The 27,154-nt window shown below is 37.1% G+C and overlaps 3 protein-coding genes and 2 pseudogenes across 3 annotated transcripts; 3 read left to right on the forward strand and 2 right to left on the reverse strand.

Moving 5' to 3' along the window:
- Nucleotides 1-1,830: 1,830 nt before the first annotated feature.
- LOC113776514 lies at nt 1,831-2,681 on the reverse strand (annotated as a pseudogene).
- Nucleotides 2,682-4,591: 1,910 nt separating this feature from the next.
- Nucleotides 4,592-5,503, reverse strand: LOC113773906 (annotated as a pseudogene).
- A 9,079-nt stretch (nt 5,504-14,582) lies between these two features.
- LOC113773907 lies at nt 14,583-16,838 on the forward strand. Its single transcript, XM_027318505.1, has one exon. It carries the CDS (start codon nt 14,583-14,585, stop codon nt 16,836-16,838), a length of 2,256 nt encoding a protein of 751 aa, XP_027174306.1.
- A 1,534-nt stretch (nt 16,839-18,372) lies between these two features.
- On the forward strand, nt 18,373-19,639 carry LOC113773908. The gene is made up of 5 exons (XM_027318506.1): nt 18,373-18,634; nt 18,743-18,984; nt 19,087-19,293; nt 19,394-19,486; nt 19,571-19,639. Exons 1-5 carry the CDS (start codon nt 18,373-18,375, stop codon nt 19,637-19,639), a joined length of 873 nt encoding a protein of 290 aa, XP_027174307.1.
- Nucleotides 19,640-19,646: 7 nt separating this feature from the next.
- LOC113776265 lies at nt 19,647-20,076 on the forward strand. The gene is made up of 2 exons (XM_027321383.1): nt 19,647-19,675; nt 19,761-20,076. Exon 2 carries the CDS (start codon nt 19,767-19,769, stop codon nt 20,070-20,072), a length of 306 nt encoding a protein of 101 aa, XP_027177184.1. The 5' UTR covers nt 19,647-19,675; nt 19,761-19,766; the 3' UTR covers nt 20,073-20,076.
- The last annotated feature ends 7,078 nt before the right edge of the window (nt 20,077-27,154 follow it).

Genomic DNA, 27,154 nt, shown 5'->3' on the forward strand with positions numbered 1-27,154 from the left:
GCTGTACTTCAGTTAAATTTAGTAAAATAACTGGGAACTAGCTTCCTTTACGCATGATTACCAATGGTTTCCCTTCCAAATTCCAACTGCCACCACGACACTAGCTAGAAAGAAAAATCAAGTCTACTTCCTACTAAACTATCGATTTCTTATTGCTTCTCACTTTGCACTTTTTAACTATTGTTTTGAGCGATTTGCAAGAAGTTGACAAATTGTTAAATCACCTAAGCCACTCACACATTTTTCCATTTCTTAAGGATTGATGACAGAATGCACGCTTTAAAAAAATTTGTGAGCGTTAATAGTAGATGATTATTTCATGTAGAGGACACCTTTATTAGATATTGCGTACAAAAGATACTTGTATTGACTTTTGGATATCAGGCAGAGCTTTTCGTGACCATTTGGCAGTGGATTTTGTTGCTACAGTTAATGTTCTTAGTAAATATTTTAAATCATTATCATTTTTTCACAAGTTAGACATCCAATTGTGTGTTTTTTTTTTTTTGACAAATTTTGCCCAATATTTTCATCCATAGAAAGCAAGAGATGCATTTTCATAGAATGCTAGATGGTAACCCGTGCACAAACACAGATTTATATTCTCTCTTTGTTTTTTGGTCGATGAGAAAGGTTATAGATAAAGAGTGAAGTAACATGCGAACTAAGCTCATTTAATTTGAAAAGCTGAGATTGTTGGTTTTGGATCCATTTCCTTTCAAAACCAACAAAACCCACACACACACACACACACACAAAAGGTTGAAGACATACGAAAAAAAAGGAAAATTTTCCAATAATGTAATCAGAGAAGCAAAATCATGATCCAACTTCTATCATTCAGTTTTCAAGTCAACCCTTTGGCTATTTTTTCCTCAATTTTTTTCTCCATGGTTATCCTTCATACTGTTATTATTTTTTTAACAACAAAACAAATTAATTTAGTTAATCAACAATAAACATAGATAAAGCAAATTAAAATTAATTTGTAGAGCATATTTCTCAAGGGGTAAATTGTACTTTGGACCCTTAAACTATAGATGTATTCCTACTTCGGTTCTTAAACTTCACATTTTGGACACTTTATTCTTTAAGGTATGAAATTTATCTACAACAGTCTTTCACCTTGGTTTTTAGATACGTTACCTCGTAAAATATGTAATTCTTCTCATGGCATGGTAGGCAAGCGATGCTTAAAGGTTAATGACTAAAGTGGGATGGATTTCATACTTCAAAGGGTTTAAGTCTTCACAATTAAAGTTTAAGAATTAAAGTAGGATAATTTTATATTTTAGGAGGTAAAGTATCTGAGAATAGAGTTCAAGCACTAAAGTGGAAAGTGTGTTTAATAGTTTACAAGTCCAAAATGGAATTTAGCCTTTCGCAATGAGATGAATAAAAAAATTTAGCAAAAAAGAGCATCATTGAACTTAATGGATGAGAATGTAATATTTTCAACAACAAGAAGCAATTTCAAAGCGTGAAAAAAAAAGTTCAACATTCTTGAATGTTCCCAAAGCCTTCCCATTTTCGTCTTCATCAAAGCAAACCTGGTACTCAAAGTTTCAAGAATCCTAATGTGTGATAGTTTTATTTTGATTATTCATCCTCACCTTCATTTTTATACACTAATAATTTCAAATTTTTAAATCCGAAAAATTAGGGGATAAATTATCCCATGATAGAATCGAATTCAGATACGTATTATCAATGATCTTAGGTGTAGAAGATAACTCTTGAATTTATCTAAAACTATTTGAATCCACCTATCTTTTGGATTTATGTTTCAAATTAAGAGACCAATCCAATTATGACTGAACTTTATTAAATTTATATAACATCCTCGCTCAAGAGATCGATACCCTTCTCCAGTGCTGTTTGATATGCTGAACCTGATTTTGCATACCGAAGATAATCATCCAAATCCATCAATTTTTGAGTTATGAATTCAAATGGCCCAGTTTGCTCAGCTCCATCTACTGGCAAAAATGGAAATTCCATGCTTTCATACTTGTCAAACACCAGATTTCTTCCAGGGTGCCAATAAGGCCTGGAATCAACAAAGTAACTGTCTAAACACAGCATCAACCCTATCATTCACCTGTGGGGTAGTGTAGCACCAAGCTGCTATTACTCCTTGAGGTTTCTTCAGTACCAATTTCACTTGCTGGAAGAAAGTAGGAAGATCAAACCAATGGATGGCTTGGCCAATGGTCACCAGGTCCACAGTATCTGGTTTAGCAACATCCCTTTCGAGCTCTTCAGCTGACATGGCTGGAGATGTAGAACGATATCGAACATTTGGGAGCTTGGGAGCATATTGAAGTTGCTTTTGGCTAGTATCAGTGGCAATTACATTCTTGAATATCTTTGCTAGCTGAAATCATTTAACATAAATTATACAATGCATTCGGGCTTCTAATTGGCCTTTCAAATTGCAAGAAAAAGAGTTGCCTCATGTGGCGAAGACGAGAGAAATTGTGCTTACAGATAATGCTGCCTGGCCACTGCCAGTGCCCACATCCCAGGCAAGGTCATGGTGGGGTGTCTTGGATGCAATAAAATGGAACAATTCTTGTGGATAATTCGGCCTAGATACAGAGTATTGCTCTGCCTGATTGAGGAACAAATCTGCCATCTTTTTCCTTTTTCTTTTTTCCTGAATGTCTGGGGTGAACAAATTTGAACAGGTATTTATCTCCTTATATAGTCCTGGAGTGACATGCCTGCCTAACTAATAAATACTAGTCTACAACGTCAAAGAACAAGTAATCATGTGATTGAAAGGATAGAAGAGGAAGAGAGATATAAAAAGAACAAATTTGCTCGTCAACATGTAAACCTGAAAGCACAAAGCAAAGTTCGTTCTTGACACCTGAAATTGAAAGGGACATCAAACTTTGTTGTTATATGTTAAGCAAGAGATACTAGAAAATTTTATTGATCGTTATTTTTGTTTGGGTATTTACTCTTTGGTATCTCATCACATGAATGCAGAGAGTGGACGAAATCTGCTTCATACTTGTCAAGAATCTTGCGTAATCCATTACGTGCAATTCCTAGTTTTTTTCTTTTTTTGTGGTCAAAAATTTGTAATTCGTTGTTTCCGACTGCTGAGTCTGCTATTATTGTTGTACACTTAATACTTCACGGATGAGGATCCTCTACAAATACTAGCCTCAACTGTATCGTGCAGTGTAGATATTAGTACAACAAAAATAAACACTAAAACAATAAAAGTAAACACTAACATAACGATATGTAAAAACATAATAAATTTTAAGGCACAAATTTCAATGAAAGAGAAAATTTATAATTATGCTTTTGCTTGTGTTAATGTCTACATTTATTGTTTTAATATCCTTATTTACTCTACTAGTGACTACACTTATAAAGCCAAAAGTTTACCATCCTCTTCGTGCCACTTCATTTGAGTTTATTTATTGTTTGGGGTTGATTGTTTTATAGTATAGCCTATATGGTACTACCTTATTTTATTTTATTCCCAGAATTTGAACGGCCCAACAGGTGCTTTGTTACCAATTTATTTATTACTTCTATTCATTAAGTTCATTTGGAAATGATTATATTGGTGATAGGATCTGTATACAAACTCATTTTTGAAAACCTATGCAAACATTTACATTGTCCTAAGATACTATTCTTTATTTAAATTTGATGAAGTACATACTGATGCAAGTCATCCTCCTAGAACACTCAAATAAGGAATTTTATTCCACAAAAACAAGAAGTTCTGGAAAAGAAAAAATGCAACCTATATTGCAATTCAAAAAGATATCATTTATTCAACCGATATCATGAATTCCCCCCGGGTGTGGGGGGGGGGGGGGGGGTTGTTGATGTTATGGTCGATGCTAGATGGGGCATAACAATGCGATGGAGAGTCTTTTTTTTTTTTGTCGAAACGATAAGATGATCTCATTGCTTTGATGGTAAAAAATTACAAGTGCGAGCAACGGCTCGAACGAAACTCTACAAACTAGTGTTCAAAGACACTGAGGAAGCTGTCGCTCCTCATCCACAATAATGCTTAAAGCATCAACACTCAGTTTTTTACTGACTATCATATTTTCTTCCCTATACAAAACAAAAGAGCACATGCAAAACAATCTCTGTAACTGAGAGATGTCTTCAAGTACTGTTGCCATTTTGCTGTCCGTTGGGCTCTGATGTTTTAATTGTCTCCACAGTTCCTTGTTACAAAACCTCAGCTTAAGATTGCTCCACTTGCGTTGTACAGCTTTACACAACACCAGTTTCAGTGCCAGAGCTTCATCTAGGATTTTGTTTCCAGAACTAATGTCTTTCAGTGCCCACCCTATCATCGTGTTCCTTTCAAAAAGCTTAACTGTGACTCCAATTCCCGCAAATAGCTGCCCTTGCTTCGTGGTTGTAGTCACCTCCATTAGCACTTCTCCTTCATTTACATAATTCTGATCCTGAGCATCTTGCCTAGGGACTGTTTCTTCTGTGCTCTCTCCTTTCTCTTTGTGCTCTATCTGCTGCTGCTCTAACCATTCCGAATGCGATGGAGAGTCCACTCACTATACTTCTGATCGAGACTCGTACTTCATTTTCCGACTTTACCAATCCTGAGATAAACAGGGAACTTAGCAACCTTCTGATTGTTGCCATCTTCGGCCCAAGCAGACCGAAATTCCTCAATCATGTTCTCACTCATGAGATCCACACCTTTTTCCAGTGTTGTTTCATATGCCGAACCTGATTTTGCATAAGCAAGTAACTCATCCAAACTCATCAATTTTTCAGTCATGAATTCAAATGGCCCTGTGTTCTCAGCTCCATCCACCGGCAAAAATGGAAATTCAATGCTCTTATACTTGTCGTAAATTAAGTTTCTGCCAGGGTGCCAGTAATGCCTAGAATCAACAAAGTAAATTTTATTAAAAACAGTATCAACTCTTGCATTCACTTGTGGGGTAGTATAGCACCATGCTGCTATTATTCCCTGTGGCTTCTTTAGAACCAACTGCACTTGCTGGTAGAACTTGGGACGAGCAAACCAATGGATGGCTTGGCCAACAGTCACAAGATCCACGGTGGCTTGTTTTGTGACATCCCTTTCCAGCTCTTCAGCAGACATCGTTGGAGAAGTACACTTGTATTGCACATTTGGAAGCCTAGAAGCTAATTCGAGCTGTTTCTGGCTGGTATCCGTGGCAATCACATTCTTGTATATCTTTGCTAGCTGAAAATTCATCAACTTACATTATAGTCTTGCTAGCCAGGCTCGTCACTTTCTTGAAAGAAAACAGAAACCAGTCAAATGAAAAACAATTACTTATGGAATAGAAAGAGGACTCAGACTCACAGATGATGCTGCCTGTCCATTGCCCAGTGCCGGCATCCCAGACAAGGTCATGGTGCGGTGTCTTGGATGCAATGAAGTGGAACAATTCTTCTGGATATTTGGCCGGGATTGCGAGTAATTCTTTCCCTGTTTAAGGTACAAGTATGCCATTTTCTTTTTTCCCCTTACTTCGGTAGTTTAAGATGAACAGATCTACAGGCATAGATCTCTTTATATGGGGACTTTCTGAACCGTTCAAGTGTTCTGAGTTGAGATTGACTTGAATCTTTGTTTACACTTTACAGATCTACAGCCATCTTTTTTCCCTTTTTATTTTCTATTAAGGTCTGTGATGAACAGAACTGAGCACGTATGCCCATGTAATTTAATGGTCTACAGCGTTAAAGAACCAGTTGATCATGTGCCTGAGAAAGAGAGAATTGAAGAAGAAAGGTATAAAAGGACAAATTTGCTTGTCAGATGCAAACCTAAAAGCACAGAGCAAAAATCCACTTTTGAAACCAGAAATTGAAAGGGGCATTAGCTTAATTGCCGTGTGCTAAAATGCATCGGACGTCAATAATGGCGGCTGTTTCGTATGCCTCAAGATTCTTCTGCTGCTTCCGTAATGCATTACGTGTAATTCCTAGCAGGGTAAAATATAGAAAAGCTCCTTGATATTAAACAAGCATACAAAAAAGTCTTCTATAGTTTCAAAACTTACATTTCGATGCCTCATGCTTTGAGCTAATTTTAAAAAACTATAGAAATCGTCTGAATTAACGAGTTTGAAATACACGCGCTTCTTTTGAGAGTATTTGTACTAGAAATATATAAATTTTTGTTGATATACCTATTATACCCTTAAAGTTATAATACAGAAAAGCTCCCTGTGGTTAAACAAACCGACAGAAAAGTCCCTTATGATTTCAAATCATACAATCCAGTACCTCGTGGTTTGAACTAATATGAAAAATTGATTCAAAAATCATTTAAATTAACGAGTTTGAGGTTGCTTGACATGAAAAATAATTTTTTAAATCAAATTTTTAGCTGATATACCTATTAAACCCCTTAGTACTCATAAAATTTCCAAAACAACCCAAAACTCCCAAATACAACTCACTTTATTTCTATACATAAAATAAATAAATAAAAATTTTCAAATAACCTTATTTTTATACACAAAATAAATAAATAATTAATTCCAAATACAACTTGCCTTATTCCTATGCACAAAATAAATAAATAAAAGTAACATGTAACCATAAGGGGCTTTTTCGTAGGTTGGCTTAACCATAAGGGGTTTTTCTATAAATTTGCTTAATAGGATCGTTGTTAGAAGGTCTTTTATTGTTTATATATATTAGGATAATTATGTCATTTCATTCGCCTCCGTTAGTTTTGACAATTTTTGTTCCTATTTCAAATTAGTTCAAACCATGAGGGGTCAAAATGTATGATTTGAAACCATAAGGGGGTTTTCCATAGGTTAATTTAATCACAAGGGGCTTTTTTGTATTTTACCCTTCCTAGTACTACTATTCTTGTGCCCTTAATAGGATTCATAGCGACCTTTGTGCCATTAGTCCGTTGGCCACCACCAAAGATTTTAAATTTTGGTTGGGTGGGAGGTCAAGGGTTGCCTCCCATTAATGTGCTACTATATGTGGTTTCTTCTAAATCCATACAGGTGCGTAGTGCACTCATTTGATTCGATGGTGGTTTAGTCCCCATCGGTTTCTCTGGACCCCGTTAGGCCTCCCCCTAGTGTAGGTATAGTAGGAGTAGAAGTAGGTTAGACTAACTGTTGCCGTCTAATTAATAAAAAAAAAGGATTAATAGCAAAGTTGTGTCATCTATGCATGGTAGGAAGAAGCAATAGAAATGGGACAACACAACTAGATGCGCCAAAACCAACTACTTTTAGAGTAGTTGGCCACCAAAAGAGCTTTAAAGCTCTATTTGGGTGTAGGCCAAGGGATCTGTTAATCTACATTCTAATATTTTTCTGAAAATTTCACCAGCAAGTGTGTAAATCGGTGGTAGTTCACCAGGTGTCCCTTGACCTCTTTAGCTCCCTCCCTTCCCTTAATATAGAGTAGGAGTAGGTGTAGAATGGAATCTATCGTCTCGACAAAAAAAAAAAAAAAAAAAAAAAACTAGATGGGCCAAGTAATGGACAGTTAAGTTAAATGCAACAACCGAACACAGGCCACAACCGGATATTGTACAAGGGATCACCTTATGGCTGCAAGTGTATCATCTGAAATGAACTCATGCTCCTCTATGCATTTTTGGTGCTTTGTATTACCCCAGGAAATGAAAGTAATTTGAATGTAGCTCCAAGCTTCCAAATTGGCGGCAACTAGCGAAAAAAAAAATAGCTCGAAGACCAATTAGTATTTGTGCGCGCTATTAAAAAAATGGCAAAATAAAAGCAAATAAATAATTTGGCAGTACATGGATATGTTGAAATAAATAATCGAATCGAAATTCGAATTAACCGGTTGATGACCGACTATTTATGTAGAATTGAAATTACAATGTAATTAGTGATTGAGTTGATGAATGATTAAATTTTATTCAAGTGAGAAAGTTAGGACAAATATTCTCCCAAGCAATTATAGAGATGAGGGAAAATGTAATTATGTAATTAAGATCAAAGTTTCGAGTGAACCAAAGTTCAAGTTGAACCCGAATACAAACGTAAGGTACAATATGGATGAGAGATCCTAAACATAACATAAATAGTTTAAAGCAAACTGAAATATGAAGCGAAATCAAGTAAAGTTGTTAATTGATGTAGCAAGAATAGAGATGAGAGGAAATGTAATTATGACAGATTGTCGAAACCTGTGCAATAATAAAAACCTGCTCAAACTAAAAGTAATTTCTGTAGGTAGCGGTGAGCAGGGTCGAATCCACAGGGACTGGGAATAATTGTTTCTTTTCAAATTCACAGTGACAAGGGGGTGTTTTTGTGCAGACGGTGACAATCAAAGAAATTCAACTAAAATCTAAGAAGCTACTAGAAATTAAATAACAAATTACTAAAATCAAATGGGTGATAATTAAGGATCTAATCAAGAAATAACTTCAACAATGGTTCACCTAATTGATCATCGATGCAAAGCCAATTCCAATTATTTACCAATAAATAGGTTATAACTGTCAAACAAGCGTTGACAGTCAACCCCTCCTTACTGTGTCGGTGATTAAGGTACGCCCGCCCATAAGATTTAATTCCCCAATTGCCTTATGTATTAGAGGAGCCCTATTCTAACCAAATAATGCACTACCAGGGTTATTTTAGGTTAGCCCGCGTATTCCCCTGATACAAGCCCAATCATACCAGTTATCACTATTTTGGGACAATTAAACAATTACGGATTTAACGTCCCAATTGACAATAGATTATTAAATTAACTAATTATCCGGATCCAAGACAATCAATTAATTAAAAAACCATAAGCACTACAATCAAGGAATATGCGAATACCAATAAATAAAAGAAAAGGATGAAAATTAAATCGATCTCACAATTTTTAGGCGAACCAAAACCTCCGTTGTTCCTTGACTAGAGCGAAAAAAATTAGTTCATATTGGATGCAAAAAACCCACACAAAATTGAAGAGAGAGCAGCGGCCATCAATTGGGTAAATTCACGTCGTTGGAATACTGTCGAAAAAGTGAAGGTAGAGGAAATAATTCGTGGCTTTGTTTTTAGTCTTCACATCCGAGGAAGAAAGGCCAATATGAATCCAAAAGGAAAGTCAAAGTTCCTAAGCTACGCCTAAAGATTGTTGTATTTGACAACTTGAATAAGATTGTTCTATAAAGTGATATCAAACTCAAAGATTTGAAAAATTGGTTTGCATTCTTCCCTTTGGCTTACTACCCTTAACAAACATAAATTATTATCTCTTCACTCTGACAATCTTACTTTCTAATCAATGTTCATTTGTGGGTCATCTAGAAAACGAGTAAATTTCATTATCGACCAAATGTGTCTCATAAAATTGTTATTTCAAATAACCTAATTCACCCCCTCTTAGTTGTTTCGATCCATACAGCCTCTCATCTCGACTTCAGGACTATGAATAATTTAAGCTCGATTGGAGCGTTTGTCCACGACAATTATACCTTGTGCGGGACACCCCAACCCGTTGGCTAATCTCGTAACTTGAGCCAATGAGGGTTTGGTCGAGAAGCTTAGTGAACCATGAAAAATTTTATAGCTTGATCTTTTGTGATCTCGCTTGGCATACTCAATTAGTATTGCCACCTCATGTGTGTTTGGTTCCGAATCCGAGAAGGTGTTATGTTGGATGGAGGAAATAAGCGGAGCACTACGGTCATGTTTCGACTTGAGTTGACGGAGAGTCAACCCCAAATGGCTTGAATCGGTCGAGATGTGGAAATAATTCCTAAGAACTCCTGTATCCTTCCCTGGGTGTTTATTTCCTACTTGTGCACTTAAATGAAAATTCATGTTAAAGTTGCTTTCAAGAATGCTATTTGATTAATTGGTGCTACTTGCTTACTTGCTTGATTTTCTTGGCCTCACTGAGCGTTAGCTCATCCCTTTAAGTTTGTTTTGCTTAACGGGGTTTGGAGGTGAAAGTTGGAAGTTTTAGACAAGCGACTTTTGGTGGAAGTTAGTGTACTTTTGTATGTTATTGGAGACCATTAAAGTGTGAATTTTGTTATATTTGGGATTTGTGGTTTGTAATTATATATGGTTTATTTGAGATTGTATATTCGAAATACTTCTTAATTAAATCGATGGTTAATTGTGATCCTTTATTAAGCTTGAACGAGTGGGTGACTCCTGACGAGAGTTGGGCAGGCGTTCCACTAATACTCTAGGGTTCGCTCTAGGGAGAGATGGGGGCGTCACAGTTGGTATCAGAGCGCTAGGTTTGAAATACCTGGAATAGGGTTAGGAGTTCTTAGTCGTGAACTTTTAGTCATAGAAATTCATGATAAACCTTAAGTTAAATTTTTGAATGGCACCAGTGATTATAAGGTCCTAACCTTTAGTTTTGTGAATTAATTGTAGGTCATGGAAGGAAATGGTAGAAATGAGTCACTTTTGAGGCATTTTTCAGTGATTCGTTATCGAGAGAGGGTTGGGGATCCTCTTTGCTAGTGGACCCCAGTTCGTCGAAATAGGCTTTTATGTGATTGTTGGAGGACTTACTCATACTCTAACGATGTGGTACTAGCGGTAATCGATGATTGGAGGTAATTATCTAATGCGAATAGGATAGCCCAAGAGGATAATTAAGGGTTGAGGGCAACTGTGGACGTCCAAACCGCTAGGGTTCATGAGCTGAAGATGAATGTACTCGAAGAGCGAAATAGAGTAGAAACCCTTCGTGAGCAGCTTTAAGAGGCTAATCGTCGACTTGCTAGGGTCACTACAAGAAATGTATTTTTCAGTGACAAAAATTTATGTGACAACAAAAATCTTGTCACAGATAACCTAATTCAGTGACGACATTAGGTGTCATCACAGATGAGTACAACACAAGCATAATCAGTGACAACATTGGAAGTTGTCATTCTCAACTCGTCACGAAATAGTTGGCGCGCATCTCATTTGATGCCGCGGGAAATGATTTTATGACAACTCAAGTAAAGTCGTCACAAACGCTCTCTCTACAGTGACAACATAACTTGTTGTCATTGAAAGTCTACCCGATTCCAATTTTGTGACAACTTTTTGCATCACTGTATACTACAGTATTTTCATCAACTTTCACTAATTCTACTATGACACCCTAATTTTATTTTTTAGCCCCCAATTCTTTTATATTAGCAAAAGCACCGAAGATATGACACCCTAATTTTATAATTTAGCCCCTATTCATTACGTATTAGCAAAATGCAAATGATATAATAACAAACTATTTTTAGATATTTGTAATTTTTGCTAAGTTGACATAATAGACATGTCTGAGCATAAAAATTTTTTCACGAATTGTTTATTATTCCTTATAACAACCCCCAAAAATCAATAACTGAAATAATTTGAAAAAGTGTAATTGAATATAATTTGTAGTCTAATGTTAGCACTGTGAAAGATTAGTATAACGTGTAATACATCATAAGTAATAATTATTTTCATATGGAATGGGTATATACGAAATTAAAATTATTCAGTAAAATATCTGTCGTGCAATAAGATTGAGAGTTGTAACACATTTAACAGAATATTTGATTACATGTTTCTTTTAATTTATTATAAAAACTAAGTAATAGACAAAGAGTAGGATAAGCATGAGTAAGAAGTGCTATACTGTATATAAGCAATTCTATAGTATTTTCATCAAATTTCACTAATTCTACTATGGCACCCTAATTTTATTATTTAGCCCCCAATTCTTTTATATGAGCAAAAGCACCGAAGATATGACACCCTAATTTTATAATTTAGCCCCTATTCATTACGTATTAGCAAAATGCAAATGATATAATAACAAACTATTTTTAGATATTTGTAATTTTTGCTAAGTTGACATAATAGACATGTCTGAGCATAAAAATGTTTTCACGAATTGTTTATTATTCCTTATAACAACCCCCAAAAATCAATAACTGAAATAATTTGAAAAAGTGTAATTGAATATAATTTGTAGTCTAATGTTAGCACTGTGAAAGATTAGTATAACGTGTAATACATCATAAGTAATAATTATTTTCATATGGAATGGGTATATACGAAATTAAAATTATTCAGTAAAATATCTGTTGTGCAATAAGATTGAGAGTTGCCACACATTTAACAGAATATTTGATTACATGTTTCTTTTAATTTATTATAAAAACTAAGTAATAGACAAAGAGTAGTATAAGCATGAGTAAGAAGTGCTATACTGTATATAAGCGATTCTATGCATGTTAAATTTTTGAAACATGTTTTATTGTGTAAGTTTTATTGTAAGGTAATTTCTTAAATAATTTGTATATTGAGTTGTCCAAACCCAAAAAGATGTATATAGACACAAACAAGCACACATATATATATATATACATGCACAAAAAAGAAACCAATATCAAATAATTTATTTGATATTTATAGATGAGATTAAGGAAAAAAAAAAGAGATTAAGTATGAAAAAAGAAACCTGAAAAAAAAATTTGACCAGGGAAAAAAAAAAGAAAAAAAATGTATGAAGCTAAAGGTGTGAATCCTGGAATCTCAAAGATGTGCTTAGATGCCAAAAAAAAAAGAGCGCCAGTCTGAAATCTGAAAGAGGCGCGAGGCGGGTGGCTGAAATCTCTACAAAACGACGTCGTTTTTGGTTGTTCACACACAAACAAAAGTCTCGCCGCTTCTCTCTTCCAACACTTAGACAAATTTCATTCTCAGTCTTTCCTTCCTATGGTGAACTAACCCTTCCTTCCCGTAGATTCGAAATGCCGCTCGCCACCGTTAGCCGCTGAAGTCCGCCGCTATCCACCAGCTCAGGTGAAGGAAAATAGAGGAGGGCTTTGGCAGTAGAACAAAACAGAGGGAAAAGAACAAAACAAGAAAAAAAGAACAAAATAGAGGAGAAAAAAAGGGCGGCGCACAAGTGAGCAAGAAAAGCTGAGGGGGAAGCCTGAGAAAGGGCGGCTAGGTTTTAGAGGAGAAAAAGAGAAACAGAAGAGCAGAGAAGCAGCTAGGGTTCTTGGAAGGGAGGCCTTGAGCGTGAAAAGAAAAAAAACAGAGTGAAGGAAGAGTGGCAGCTGACGGGAAGATCAGGAGAGAAAGACGCGGCAACGGACAGAGGAGGAAGAACCAGGTCACCACCAGTCCGCGTCCGCTCTGCTGCTGTCTGCCATCGCCAACACCGCGCACAACCTCCTGGGCTGCTGCCGTTCTCTGTAACACTAGATGAAGGCTCTCGGACGAAGTCAGACCTAGTCATCTTCCAATTCCAACTCACCATCTTCGGCTTCGTCATAATCGCCGTCGCCACCGCTCAAGTAAGAGCACTATAAGTCGCCCCTTTTTCTTTGAATTTCAGTTCCTTCCCAAGTCCTCTAAGCATGTCTGCCATGGCTTCGTTTATTGCAATTGCCCCGTTGATTGTTCAAATTTTAGCATGCGCATGTTATATCATGATTGAATTTGAAATCCCTTGTACTTCTGATGATTTTGGGGCCAACCGTGGCTTCATTTGAGCAAAGAATTGCTGGAATTTTTCATGTTCGTTTACTGTTTGTTAAAATGCCCAAGTGGTCTAACAGCAGGCCGTAACAGGGCATTCGTTCAATGCTCATTGCTGCATTTTATCTTTCCCTATCCCTGTCTCAAGTTTTGGTTGATGAAATTGTAAATCTGATTAGCATATCAGGACTGCCTCTGAATTTCATAGCTTTCTTTCTAATAACTACACATTGTGAGAATTTTTTTTCCCCCGAAGGGTATGACATGCTCTGCCCTACAAAATGGGAGAAAGTATCAACTTTAAGGCCACTTTTGAAGCGAACATATATATAGTTGTAATAATTTCAAGCCGGTTGCTTGCAGTTTAACATGATCACGGTATAGATTTTTGGCAACCCAAACGCCAGATTTAAAGTCGAACCACTCCACAGGCGGTTTGGGCCGGCCACAAAAGGATTATTTTAAAGTTGGGCAGTCGTAGTGAAGGGTGCATACACTTTTCAGCCAACTCATTAGTTCTGCTGCTCAATCAGTCAACCTCCAAAGACTGGCTAACTTCATTTTAAACTGTAGATAGGGTAGGTCAGTTTAAGGGTAAAAAAAAAAAAAACTGAATTTAGATACTTATAATACTACTGTACTCTAACATGGCCAGATTGCTGAGTTCATTACCAATTACTTCACAGTCACTACTGAGTTCGAACAGGTGCCAAAACTAGAATGTCGTCCCAGGGCATTCGTTCAATGCTCATTGCTGCATTTTATCTTTCCCTATCCCTGTCTCAAGTTTACGCATTTGAGTCTGGTTGATGAACTTGTAAATCTGATTAGCATATCAGGACTGCAGGCTGAGTTTCGTGATGTTTCTGCTTCTTGGTTTTGTCTCATTGCCTGGTTTGATATTCAATCTGATAGGGAATCCGCAATTGAAAATGAAAATTGCAGCTAGTGTTGTCGAAACCTTCAGTTTGCCGAAATCTTCTTCCATTTCTTTTGCATGAAAGTCTCATAAAAAACTTGTATTCTCTTTAGTTTGATATTACAAAAGTATTTTGTACTAAAGGCTGATGTGTCTATATCTAGGACATGGATAAAACTTGGATGAAGATTAGCAATAGGAAGGACAAGGCTTATGAACTCGGAGTCAAAAATTTCCTCAAGTTTGCATATTCTCAAAAAGTTGAAAATCAGAAAATCCCATGCCCATGTACACAATGCAATAATTTTTGTAACCAAACTAAAACAGTTGTGGAGGATCACTTATTGACTCAAGGCATTCGTAAAAGCTACACAAGATGGATACACCATGGGGAACAATTTCGACACCAAAATTGTGGGGATAGTACTAAACATGGGGATGGAGAGGAGGATAGTGATACTGAAGATTTAAATGACATGTTGCACGATATTGGGACAGCACAATGGGGGGACAATTGGGCTGGTAGGGAAGAATCAACGGATGATAGTCTAAATGCGAATCATAGTGACACAAATAACTTTCTTAAATTGTTAGAAGATGCAAAAAAGGAGCTGTATCCAGGGAATCATTTTTACTCAAAGTTATCCTTTGTAGTCACTTTGCTCCATTTGAAAACAATGAGCGGGTGGACCATAAAGTCCTTCAATGCATTGCTGGAAATTTTTAGCCATGCACTACCTCCTGAAGCCACAGTTCCCAAGTCTTTTGCTGATGCTAAGAAGCTCATTCGAGACTTAGGTTTTAAATCTGAAAAAATCCATGCTTGTGTCAATGATTGTGTTCTCTTCCGCAAGGAAAATGAAAATTTTGACACTTGTCCAAATCTAAATTGTAAAGAACCTCGCTACAAGATGGCAGGTTCAAGAGTTCCACGCAAAGTTTTGCGTTACTTTCCTTTGAAACCTAGGCTGCAACGATTATATACCCACAAAGAAATAGCTTCAGATATGAGATGGCATAAAGAAAAGTGTGTGCATGATGATAACATCATGCGGCATCCAGCAGACAGTGAAGCATGGAAACACTTTGATAGGTTGCATCCGGACTTTGCCGTTGATCCTAGAAATGTGAGGTTAGGTCTTGCAACTGATGGTTTCAATCCTTTTGGGACCATGATTAGTGCTTATAGCATCTGGCCTATTTATCTAGTGCCATACAATCTGCCCCCTTGGAAGTGTATGAGAGATCCTTTCTTTTTCCTATCAATGCTAATTCCTGGGCCTAAATCCCCGGGAAATGAGATTGATGTTTACATGGAGCCTCTAATAGATGAACTGAATGAAATGTGGCTTGGTGTTGAAACATATGATGCATATAGTGGCAAGAAATTTGACCTCCGGGCAGCTTTACTATGGACTATAAATGATTTTCCAGCTTATGCAATGCTGTCCGGATGGAGTACGAAAAGGTATCAAGCATGTCCTATTTGCATGGTTGAGACAACTTGCGTACATTTACCACACCGAAAAAAGTTGTGTTACACAGGTCATCGCCGCTTCTTACCCATTGACCATTCTTGGCGGCGAGAAAAAAAACCTTTCGATGGCAATGTGGACTTTAGGAATCATGTTGCACCTTTATCTGGAAATGAAATTTTGGATCAGGTACAAAATATGGAGGTAAATTTTGGGAAGACCAAGGCGCAATCCAATGCAAAGAAACGCAAGCGTTCTGAGAGTGGTTTGAACTGGACAAAGAAAAGTTGTTTCTTTGAGTTACCATATTGGGCAGACCTCCTTCTTAGGCATAATTTGGATTTAATGCATGTGTCAAAAAATGTCTCAGAGGCTATCATTGCCACAATTATGGATATTGAAAACAAAACCAAAGACCACTGGTTGTGTCGTCAAGATTTGAAGGATTTGGGTTTGAAAAAAGAGCTACATTTGATTCCAAATGGCGACTCTTATATCATGCCACATGCCTGTTACAGCCTAACCAAGGAGGAGAAAAAAAAAGTATGTGAGTTCTTGAATTCTGTCAAATATCTAGATGGGTTTGCCTCAAACATTTGCCGATGTATAAAGAATGGCCAGTTTCAAATTTCTGGAATGAAAAGTCATGACTTCCACATTTTTATACAAAGGCTACTCCTACTTGCAATCCGTGAAAGTTTAACAAAAGAAGTTCGGCAAGTGCTATTCGAGTTAAGTGAATTCTTCAAAAAATTATGTGCTAGAACATTACATAGAGAGGTTCTGGAGGAGTTAGGCCAAAAAATTGCAGTCATCTTATGTAAATTAGAGAGGTTGTTCCCTCCAGCTTTCTTCGATATAATGATGCACTTGATGGTTCACTTGCCTACTGAAGCTATCCTTGGCGGTCCAGCTCAATATCGTTGGATGTTCCTATTTGAGAGGTAGAGAGTTGTACATATAGCCTTGTAAGTTTTTTTTTATTAAAGACCACTGCAATCATCTAATTTCTTTTATTTTCCTTTGAGAAAGACATATGGCAGTGCTGAAAAGTTATGTTGGGAATAAGGCCCGGCCAGAGGGATGCATTGCTGAGCGGTACATAGATAAAGAATGCTTGACATTCTGCTCTATGTACCTAGACAATATTGATACGATATTCAACAAGCCTGAACGAAACAATGATAGGGGATATAATACGGGTGAATTGTCCATTTTTTCATGCCCTGGTCGTCCATTTGGAGGGCGCAAAAGGGGCAATTTCCTTGACTCAGAGCTGGAAAAAATTCATACATTTATATTGAACAATTGTGATGAGCTTGAGGACTATATAAAGTAAGCTTTTAATGTTAATTAAAGCTTGTACCTTTGTTCTATATTTTGATATGTTCAAAGGCAAATTTATACAAGGTGATTGTTTTTGTCTATAGTGCGCATAAAATGGAGTTGGAGGCAGAGAGTGCTGAAAATGTGGACCAAAGGCACGATAGAGAATTTGCAAAATGGGTTAAACAGCGTGTATGTTTGTAGTGTCATTTGGACAGCCTACTTTTTTTTATCTCTAATACAATAAATTACTGATTTAGGTGAAATTGTCCTTACTAGGTTATGTATGGCAGCGAGGCTTCCAATGGTGAGCTTCGAGCATTAGCATTTGGGCTAGACAACCGAGTTTGCATGTATACGGGCTGCATGGTTAATGGGTATAGGTTTCACACGAAAAATCGGGAAAGGCAAAGAAAGACTCAAAACAGTGGTATTGTAGTTAGAGGTGAGCATGGTAACAATATGATCGATTTTTATGGTGTGATACAACAAATTATTGAAGTAAGATACTGGCTCGGGAAAAAAAAGGTTATAGTATTCAAGTGTGACTGGTGGAAGACCGATGATAGTGCTGGGATGCAAGTGGACAAAGAATGGGGTATCACAAGTGTCAATTCGTCCAGAAAATGGTATGAAGACCAACCATATATCCTCCCTCAACATGTCCAACAAGTCTTTTATCTTGAAGACGTGAAACTAGGCAAAAACTGGTTTGTCGTCAAGAGGTTCAGTCCAAGGCACTTGTATGATGTTCCTGAAGATTTAGAAAAAGAACCAATGGTTGAGGAAATATATCAAGAAGAAGCAACTGGGGATTTCACTATTATAATAGACCTCGACAATCCACCATTACTTTCAAGAGAAGACAATGAGATACCGAAGGCTGTACCTTCATCCATTGTACATGCTGAGAAGTCAAAAAATAGCTCAAATGGCACCTTTGAAGACTTCATTAATGATGATGATGAAGTGAATGAACATGAGTCTAACAATGAGGAAGACGAAGAGGAGATTCTTAGTGATAATGACATCGATTCGGAATAGGTGAAATTGATGAGGACTACATGACACTAAATTTAATCTCTTTAACTCCGGCTAACTAGTTTTTATTCCTAAATTATACTATGCTGTAACACTAACTTCTTGTTACTTTTAGATGGCTGGACCAGGAAAGCGAGGCCAAATGCTGCAGAGAAAAGCTCAAGGTGCACAACAGCCTGCAATACCTAATTCAGTTGGAAGCAATCAACCAAGAAGTGCATCCAAGAGTGTATCCTCAGAGGATGCAATATATGTCACTCCAACTTCTTCACCTAGAGAAATTGCTAGTGAGAGTAGGATGATACACCATCAGACATCTGAGTCTCGTGCATCCGGAGAAAATGAGACAAATCCAGTTTCGGATGAGCAAGAAAATGGTAAGTTAGACTTCATTTTCACGGCTGAAATTAAAAATCAAGTTTCTATTTCATGACTGACTTTGTTAATGTGGTCAAAGTAATGTATGGACTGATATTTGTTAATAGCTATGCTGCTGTCAGCAAGAAGAAGAGGACGTACACGAAATCTATCATTATCAAAAAAAAGGGAGGCTAATGAGACGCTCACCATTGAAATTGATGATTGTATTCGGCGGATTGTTGGGAAGGATTCTCAATACTTCATCACAGAAGGGGGTTGTGTTGTTAGGAAGGCTGCTAGGCTTAATGTTCCAAAGTGGTCCCATCTCAATCCCGGTGACCGAGAAGGCATATACAGCACGGTTACGGTATTTGTTGTCCTGCTAATACTCTAATTTCATCCAGAAAGTAAGAGAGATTTTACTGCTTTAGATTTGCTTGGTTTTAAGTAGATTGCACTGTTATTGTAGGATGACTTTCGATTTTCAGAGCACATCACCTCAAAAACTGCTATTAATAGGCAGTTAAACACACAATATCGAAATCATCGATATAGGCTTCACAAGTATTTCCAGAGTTTTGAATCAAGGCAAGAAGCATTGAGGCAAGTTCCTGAAGGTGTGAGTGAAGAAGATTGGAAGTGGCTGGTCAGCTACTTTGAAAATGATGAATTTAAGGTTAGCTTGTCAAAATAACCTATCCTTTTATTAAATTTCAGATTTCACTTCACAAATTTGCTAATCTTTGTCAGTTAAAATTTTCACTAATTTGTGGCAGAAAATTAGTGAACGTAACAAGCAAAATCGTGCCAAAAATGACTGCTACACTACTGTTGGCACAAAATCGCTTGCAAGAGTTGTTGAGGAAAAGGTAATCTGAAACCCAGCCAACAGTTGTACATGTACATCCTTTTTGTCATATGACTGAAAATGAAAAAATTGAAAATTTGGACAGAAAAGGAAAGAAGATGTCGAGCTTTCAGAGATAGACATGTTTGAGTTAAGTCGAAAGTCAAAGAAGTAATGGGGGCTGGTAAATGACAAAGCAAAAGAGACCTTGGTGAGCTGTTTCACTTGGATAATGGATTTTTAAATTATTGACATCCATTCCAGCTACATAATGATCATATTTTTTACTTGCCTAGGACAAAATGAGGGAATTGCAGGCTACAACTTCAATGACTAGCAAGGAAATATGCGAGCAAGAACTTGGTTACGTACCTGGACACATCCGCGGTCGTAATGCAACCAAGAAGCAAGCTGCTGAGGTAGAACGCTGGAGGCATGAGATTGAGGACAGCCGAAAAAGAGCAGATGAAGCAGAAAAACGAGCTGCAGAAGTAACTCAACAATTCACTGCTCAGCAAGAGTTGATTAAGACCTTGCAACAGCAACAAACAGAAACAAGAAGCCTGTATGATGAGTTAGCTAACCAGCTGAAAGACTTGCGCAAATAAGCAACTTCTGTGTGAGGTATAAATAAATTGTTTGCTCTTCATAGTTATTACAATTGAGGCACTTGAATTCTGGTTCTATAAAATAGAGATTCATTTTTAATACAATTGGGTTGCTTGATGTCAATTTAGTTGCTTGATGGCACTTGAAATCTGGTTCCACCAAATCTGATTCCTGTTTAATGCAATTGAGTTGCTTGAGGCTGATTTAGGTGCTTGAAATCTTGTTCATGTTTAATTACAGCCATTGAGGTGCTGGATGTTGCAACCAAAACTTAGTGTTTTTAAAGCAAATGTGTTTGAACGTTGGGATGTATTCCACTTTTTTCTTTGTCGAAGTCATCTAAATTTTTCTGTATCAGAATTTTTTTTTTGTGCTAAGGAAAAAGAGGCACCTGTGATTGTGTGTGTGTGTGTGTGTTTTTTTTTCTTGATATACTGTGTGGTTCACGATCATCTAGGCTCTCAATTATTTTCAAGCGGATAGACCAGCTATGATTGTAAACCTGTAAAGCAAGCAGGCTACTAGTCCTGTTGGAGTGTCTAACCTGGATAGTGAACATGTTCTTGTTAATAGAGATTAAGGAGTTTTGATGTGCACATAATATCCAATGTAAACTAGAAAGTTCTCTTAGAACTCTTGAACGTGGTTCAGTTGTACTCCACCACATTGGAGCTTTCTTGAAACAAAAAATATGGCGGATTGGGCTAAATGAATATATGCATTTGCTTAGTTGATCCTTTCTTTTGGTGGCGTTTTTGGTGTTTTGTGTGTTTTTGGGTGGGGGGCAATGTAGATTTACATAGTAAAACAAGCCTATACTAGATACAAGTAGATCAGCAAAAACACTTCTGGGACAGGTCCCATTCCAGAGCTAATTTCCAAGGTTACTGTGTTAGTGGAATCTTCCACCAAGCTACTACCACATGTTGTATCTCATCCACAATTAATGGACCCAATAATACTGACAGCTGAAGTTGCCAAAGCTCTGAAGAAAATCTTTTAATAAATAATAAACTTTGCACCCCTAAATCAATTGTCATTCCATTTTTTAAGTTGGTTTTTTAGCTTCCTGTTTCATCTGTGATCAAGAATAGTTAAAAGTTTGAGGTTCGGACATGCTCTTCATGAAAATGCAGAATAATAATCACAACAATGTTGTTTGATTTATACTTTGGGTAACTTTCGAGATTTTATAGTTGTACAAAGTTTAATAGTGCCTTTATCAAGCTACGCTTTTATTCTTGGTCCACAAGAAAGATTCAATAGAGAAATAGATTAGTTGTATACTTTCGTAGTACGCAATTAACTGTCAATGGTTTGTTCTTGCTTACTATTCAATATATATAATTTCACTTTATTTTTGTGTTAAGCAATTTACTTAGATTGCTATAATTTCAAATTAGAGTGACATTAGTTTTTATAATATGGTGCCTATCTAGAAGTGTAGTTCCAGTTTTAACACCAGTGCTCATTGCTTCAATTTTGGTAACGTGTAGGTTCTAACACGATTCCCAAGAAGAAGAAGCCAGTCATTGCTGTGAAGATGGTTTTTGAATTGAAGACTACAAGGCCTATCGTGCTCATGTTTTGTTCTAGATGGGAATCGTGCTCATATTTTTGTATAGAACTTTACTACTCTCTATTGTGGATGGGAAATCACTAGTATTGTAACTGAATGGCTTATTTTGGATGGTGCATGGTTTATGACTCATTTGAGGCAACATTTATATATATATATGTATTTGGGTTGATCTTCTATTGGAAATGAATGTTGGTTTTCTTTTCGTATGTTGGCTTTTTTTTTCTCCTTGCTACTCAATGAACGTTTTGTGATTGTTGGCAGCTATGTTGCGTAATTAACATTAGCTTATTGCTTTTTACAAAAAATAAATGACAATAAAAAAGTTGTCACTGCCAACAAGTTTTACTAGTGACACTAGAAAGTCGTCACTTTTTATGGATGGAAAACAATGACAACAAAAGTCGTCACTGAACGGAAGCATAATGTGACAACTCCAAGGGTTGACTATGACAAGAATTTAGCCAGCTTAGTGACAATAAAAGTCGTCACACAATGTACAACAATCAGTGACGACAAGAGTCATCACAAAAGCAAAATCGTTTGTGACGACTTTCAAAAGTCATCACATGGACCGCCTTTTGTGACATAGAACTAGTGACAGCTCTGTGACAGCAGTAAAAGTCGTCACTGACTTTTTTTGTGACGACTTCTGAATTTTTAGTGACGACTTTCGCCTGTCACAGAAACGCAATTTTCTTGTAGTGGGTGGCACGAGTAGTAAGGGACATAACTGAGCGAATGATGGCTGAATGTGTGACCTTGGTTGAATAAGTAGTGGATGGCAAGATACTTGATGAGGGACAGGAAACGTAACCCCTAGTGCTGAAGATGAGGTTGAACCTACTGAGGTAGTCGAGACTTCTGGCTTTACAAATCATTAAGCTAGTAGTTTTCTATTTTAGTGATTTTTGTCAAGGATAGTTGGGGTCTACTAGTACGGTCTACTTAAACTAGTGACCTTCTGATCTCTTGATTTTTCTTGCTAAGAACTTCGTAGGGGTGAACCTCGCCTTGAGGTCTTTTTGTATTTTATTGCATGTATCCCTGTATTTTGAAGCACTTTGATGCCTATATCCTTTATTTGATATTATTGACTTATAGTATGCACTTTTGACATGTATCATGACTTTTAGTTTATGTAAAAATCTATACTTTAATTTAAAGTGTTCGTGCAACTTGCATATGTTTTAAATTTCTACACTTACTTTCCCTCTTTTAATTATGCGTTTAGAGTCTTGCTATATGAATCGGTGAGGACGTGGACGAGGTCGTGGACGTAGGTTTCGGCAACCCCGTACTTTCGAGAGAGATGAGAGATCAGCGATTGGTTCGAACCAGAACCTTAGGAATGAAGGGGGTGACCAAGTGGTTACGGCCTTTAACTGCATAACTGATGTTCTTGAACGTTTAGTTGAGCGCCAAGGCTCTGAGCCAGTCAACTAATCTAGAAATCAAGAGAGGGGTAAGAATAGAGCCCTAGAGATGTTCCTAAAGTTCGCCCCACCTAGGTTTCATGGAGGATCTGATCTCAAAGCAGCAGAAAATTGGCTTGAGAGGATAATATAAGGCACTAGTGAGAGTAAGAGGTTTGGGATTCTTCTTGAGCAACTATGTAAGTGAGTATTGGAGAGTGAGTTAGGGTATGGAACTTTTATATTAAGGAATATGATTCCGTATTTTGTTATGTGTATAAGTGGTGATAATAATCCTTGTAGAAAGACCCAAGAACTCGTCCATATTAAGCCGAGAATAGTTAAGATTTATATTTTGGGGTAACCTGTGAACAAAAGAATGGAAGAGTAATATGGTCAGAGTTTTTCATTGTGAATAGTTACTCATTTGATCCTTTGATTTGCCTGACAAGCTAGCATTTGATTTAAACCAATCGGTGAGATGACAAATTTGGGAGATATACATAAGGAAATAGACATTCTTCGAAATGAGGTAGAATTTCAAAAGAAATTGGCTGACTACTGGGAAGGACGATGGAAACAAGAATATGCGGAGAAAATTGAGCTGCTATACAAGAACATGAAATTGGAAAAGAAATACGAAGAGATCTCAGAAGAGGTGCAGAATAAATTTGAATTGGTTCATTCGCCTAGTCGAGTAACATCTCAAGACATTCTTAGCAATCAAGTTAGAAGGGGTGAAGAAAGTTCTCACGATACTAAAAGGAAACATAAAGCAATTAGTGAAGATGAACTCGTTATGAAGGATAAAAGGGAAGGGGAAAAGAAAGAATAGACACTTCAAGAAGAGAGGCGTAACTGCTAAGTGTGAAACCTGTAACAAAAGTCACACGGGAGTATGTTATTCAAAAACTGGTGCATGTTTGCTAACTTAGACATCAAGTGAGGAATTGCTCAAAATAAATGAATTTCATGAGGGTGAAGCTGCTGTAATAGTTAAGTTAGCAATTAGTAATATTTTACTTGAAATAGCTGTATTTATTAAACTATGCGTAGTAAAAGATTTATATATATGTTGTATCTCTATTAGGAACAGTGAACGTAGGGTCTGATGTTTTGATTAGTGATATTACATATCTGTGTTTGGTTGGAATTAAACCCATATCCGTGATTCAATTTCTACACCTTGTTCTTAGATTTGAGCACGAATTCTTTGTTTGTGGCTAATAATGAGGAAAGGGGTTCTAGGAGTTGAATTTGAGGCAATTTAGATGGATGAAAATTTTGAAAAATTATGACTGTATGCTTAACTACCATCCTAAAAAGAAAATTTTGGACGATTATAAGGTTGCATGGGAAACCGGTGAGTATAGTATCGGATCGGGACCCTAGGTTGTGTCTCGATTTTAGCAAAAGATGCAAGAGAGTTTAGAGACTAAGTTAAATTTTAGTACCACCTACTACCTGCAGACCGATGGACAATCGGAAAGGACAATCCAAACCCTAGAAGACATGTTGAGATCTTGTATTGTGGATTTTGGAAAAATCATGGAATTGAAAAAGCGACTTGGAAAGTAGAAGAAGAGAGCCGAAAGAAGTATTCAGAGTTGTTTCTGAATCAATATATGAATTTCGAGAACGAAATTCTTTTAAGGGGGGAAGGATGTGAGGATCCGAATTTTTATTTTACTTACTTTTATTTTATTTTACTGGTTTATTTAATTATTTATTTATTTGTTTACTCTGATTAATTTATTTCATCCATTTTAATTTCATTTGCATGGAACACTGTTTAGCTAGTAAATTTAATTTCATTAGGGACCTGGAGCGGGATCTTCGACACACACACCAGCACCTCTTCGCTATGAGGATGCAGCTTAGGGAGAGGGCCCGGAGTATTACGTTTGACTGTGGGGTTTTACTAGACATGGCCGCGGAGGCACCACCACGAGCTGCTGGTCCAGAGCAGATAGGCGAGATAGATACTTTAGGTTCCGTTGGGAACCGGGGCCCTAGGGGAGGTGATTAGGGTTGCTTTTGTATTATGAGTAGCTGGTAGATTACTTTTGCTAGGACTGGCATGGCTAATTTCTTTGGTTATTTGGTGGACTGACTAGCTTTTTGGAGCCGGAGTGCTCGTGTGTATAATGGGTTTTGTACCGACTGGAGGTCGGGTACTTTGTATATCTTTTGGTGTGGTTTTGTAAATAAATGTATATATTCGAGTCGTATCTTTTGGTACCTACGCTTTTGCGTGCTTTTCGTGTATTTGTTTTGTGTTTTTATTTTGTTTCTAGTTGGAGTATTACGCACACGATAGGTGTGGATCTATAGACTTTTGCACCACCTGATTGGTAAGTGTTGGAATTTGCTCTACTTGAACTACTTGGGACTGACCTCGAACTACCTGAGATTGATCTTGAGCTGCCTGAGACCGACTAGACTGAACTTCCTTGAGACGTGACCCTGTTAGGCGAGTGTGTTCATACGTACTCTTAATGGACCTAATTTCACTGAATATATGGTATGTGACCTGTAGGTGGACTTGAATTTTATGACTATTTACGAATGTGAATTGCTGGACAGAGGTTAGGCCAGTGTGTTCTTACCTGTACTCATGATCCTTGAACTTGAACTTGTACTCTTCTTTGTGTTCATGCTCCCTGAACTTGTAATATTTGACCCTACTCTTGAACTTCTTCGTACTCATGTGGTTGTAGACCGGCTACTACTTTTCTGTAGCGGTTGAACTGAACCTCTTTGGTGGGGCATTGCCTGTTGTGTTGTCCAGCACCGCCATTCTTCTGGCGAGGCATGCCTGTTGTGTTGTCCAGCACCACCAGGGATGAAATACTTGAACGGAGGCTCTCTGGCGAAGTTTAGCCGTTGTGCTAGCTTGTTGTGTTGTCCAGCACCACCAGGGATGAATTTTGATTTGAAGCTTCGCTATACCCTGAATGTCATCCAAATATCTGGGACATTACGTCCGATTTCAAGCCTTGTGCCTGTTCTATCTGGTTACGCGATTAACTCCCTACTGGACCACTGGACCATGACTATTTGATAAGTTGGATTGGCGTGATACTTAGTACTTGAATTTGATAAGTGATTTACAAGATCATGAATTGTGATAAGTAAGATTAGAATGTTGCTTAGTATTTGACTGACTTTGGGAAAAACAAATTGGACCTGGTGAATACGAGTTGGAGTAGATGGAATTCTACTGCTTGATTGGTTTCTGAGCGATATCTTGACCGGCTTTATATAGGAGTTAGAATGTCGAGGACGACATTCTTTTAAGGGGGAGAGAGTGTGAGAACCCGTATTTTCCCTTAATGTTTTTCCTAGGGTTTTTCCCCTTTAATGGCATGTTTTCTGCATTTTCTGGCTTAGGAAAATTTTCTTGGTGGATTTTATGCGTTATTATAGTTTTTAGATGATTTTTCTAGCATTGGGTAGTTTTTGAAAAATTACGGATATATAATGGACGTGGGCCCCACTAGTGCGAAAAGTGCGAAAAAATTCGGCCAAAAAGGTTAAGTTTCGGATACTGTGTAAAATTTATCGGGTGTTAAGAGATAAGTAGAGGAGGTGAAGTGATTGATGTGAGAGGTAACAAAAGGATAGAAATGCATTTATGAAGTGCCAAGTGTCACTATGTCTTTGGTTGGATTTTATGGGACACTATTCACTTTTTTGACTTTTTCCCATTAAGTTAAATATCTCAAAAAATCAATAAAATTCACTCTTTTCTTCTCCTCCATGAGCAAAGAAGAAAGAAACTCTTCACCATTTTAGCTTCCATTTAGTTCAATCTTCCAAAACCAATTGCCTAAACTAGTTTCTACTCCATAAAATCCCTCCATTAGGTGCTAGTAAGTTGTTTGGTGAAGTTTTTAAGGAAGCTAAGGTGTTCTACAACTCCCTCTCTCTTGTTTACTGGGTAAGTGGTGATTGAATATCCTCCTACACTTAATGATGTTTAATTTGTGCCTAGTGGTGGCTAAAGTGTTGAAATTTGTGATTTATTTCTTACTTTTGGATGATATGGTGAAGTTTTTATTTTATTGATGAATTTTCTGGTTTA

Source organism: Coffea eugenioides, chromosome 6 (genome assembly GCF_003713205.1).
Source record: "Coffea eugenioides isolate CCC68of chromosome 6, Ceug_1.0, whole genome shotgun sequence".
NCBI classification, from domain to species: Eukaryota; Viridiplantae; Streptophyta; class Magnoliopsida; order Gentianales; family Rubiaceae; genus Coffea; species Coffea eugenioides.

What these genes read in the sequence shown, in the direction of transcription:
- LOC113773907 (XM_027318505.1), top strand. Translation starts at nt 14,583, where the DNA reads ATGGATAAAACTTGGATGAAGATTAGCAATAGGAAGGACAAGGCTTAT.
- LOC113773908 (XM_027318506.1), top strand. Translation starts at nt 18,373, where the DNA reads ATGGCTGGACCAGGAAAGCGAGGCCAAATGCTGCAGAGAAAAGCTCAA. An exon ending in GCATATACAGCACGGTTACG is followed by an intron (nt 18,985 to 19,086) that starts GTATTTGTTGTC and finishes CTGTTATTGTAG; the next exon opens with GATGACTTTCGATTTTCAGA. An exon ending in TTGAAAATGATGAATTTAAG is followed by an intron (nt 19,294 to 19,393) that starts GTTAGCTTGTCA and finishes AATTTGTGGCAG; the next exon opens with AAAATTAGTGAACGTAACAA.
- LOC113776265 (XM_027321383.1), top strand. Translation starts at nt 19,767, where the DNA reads ATGAGGGAATTGCAGGCTACAACTTCAATGACTAGCAAGGAAATATGC.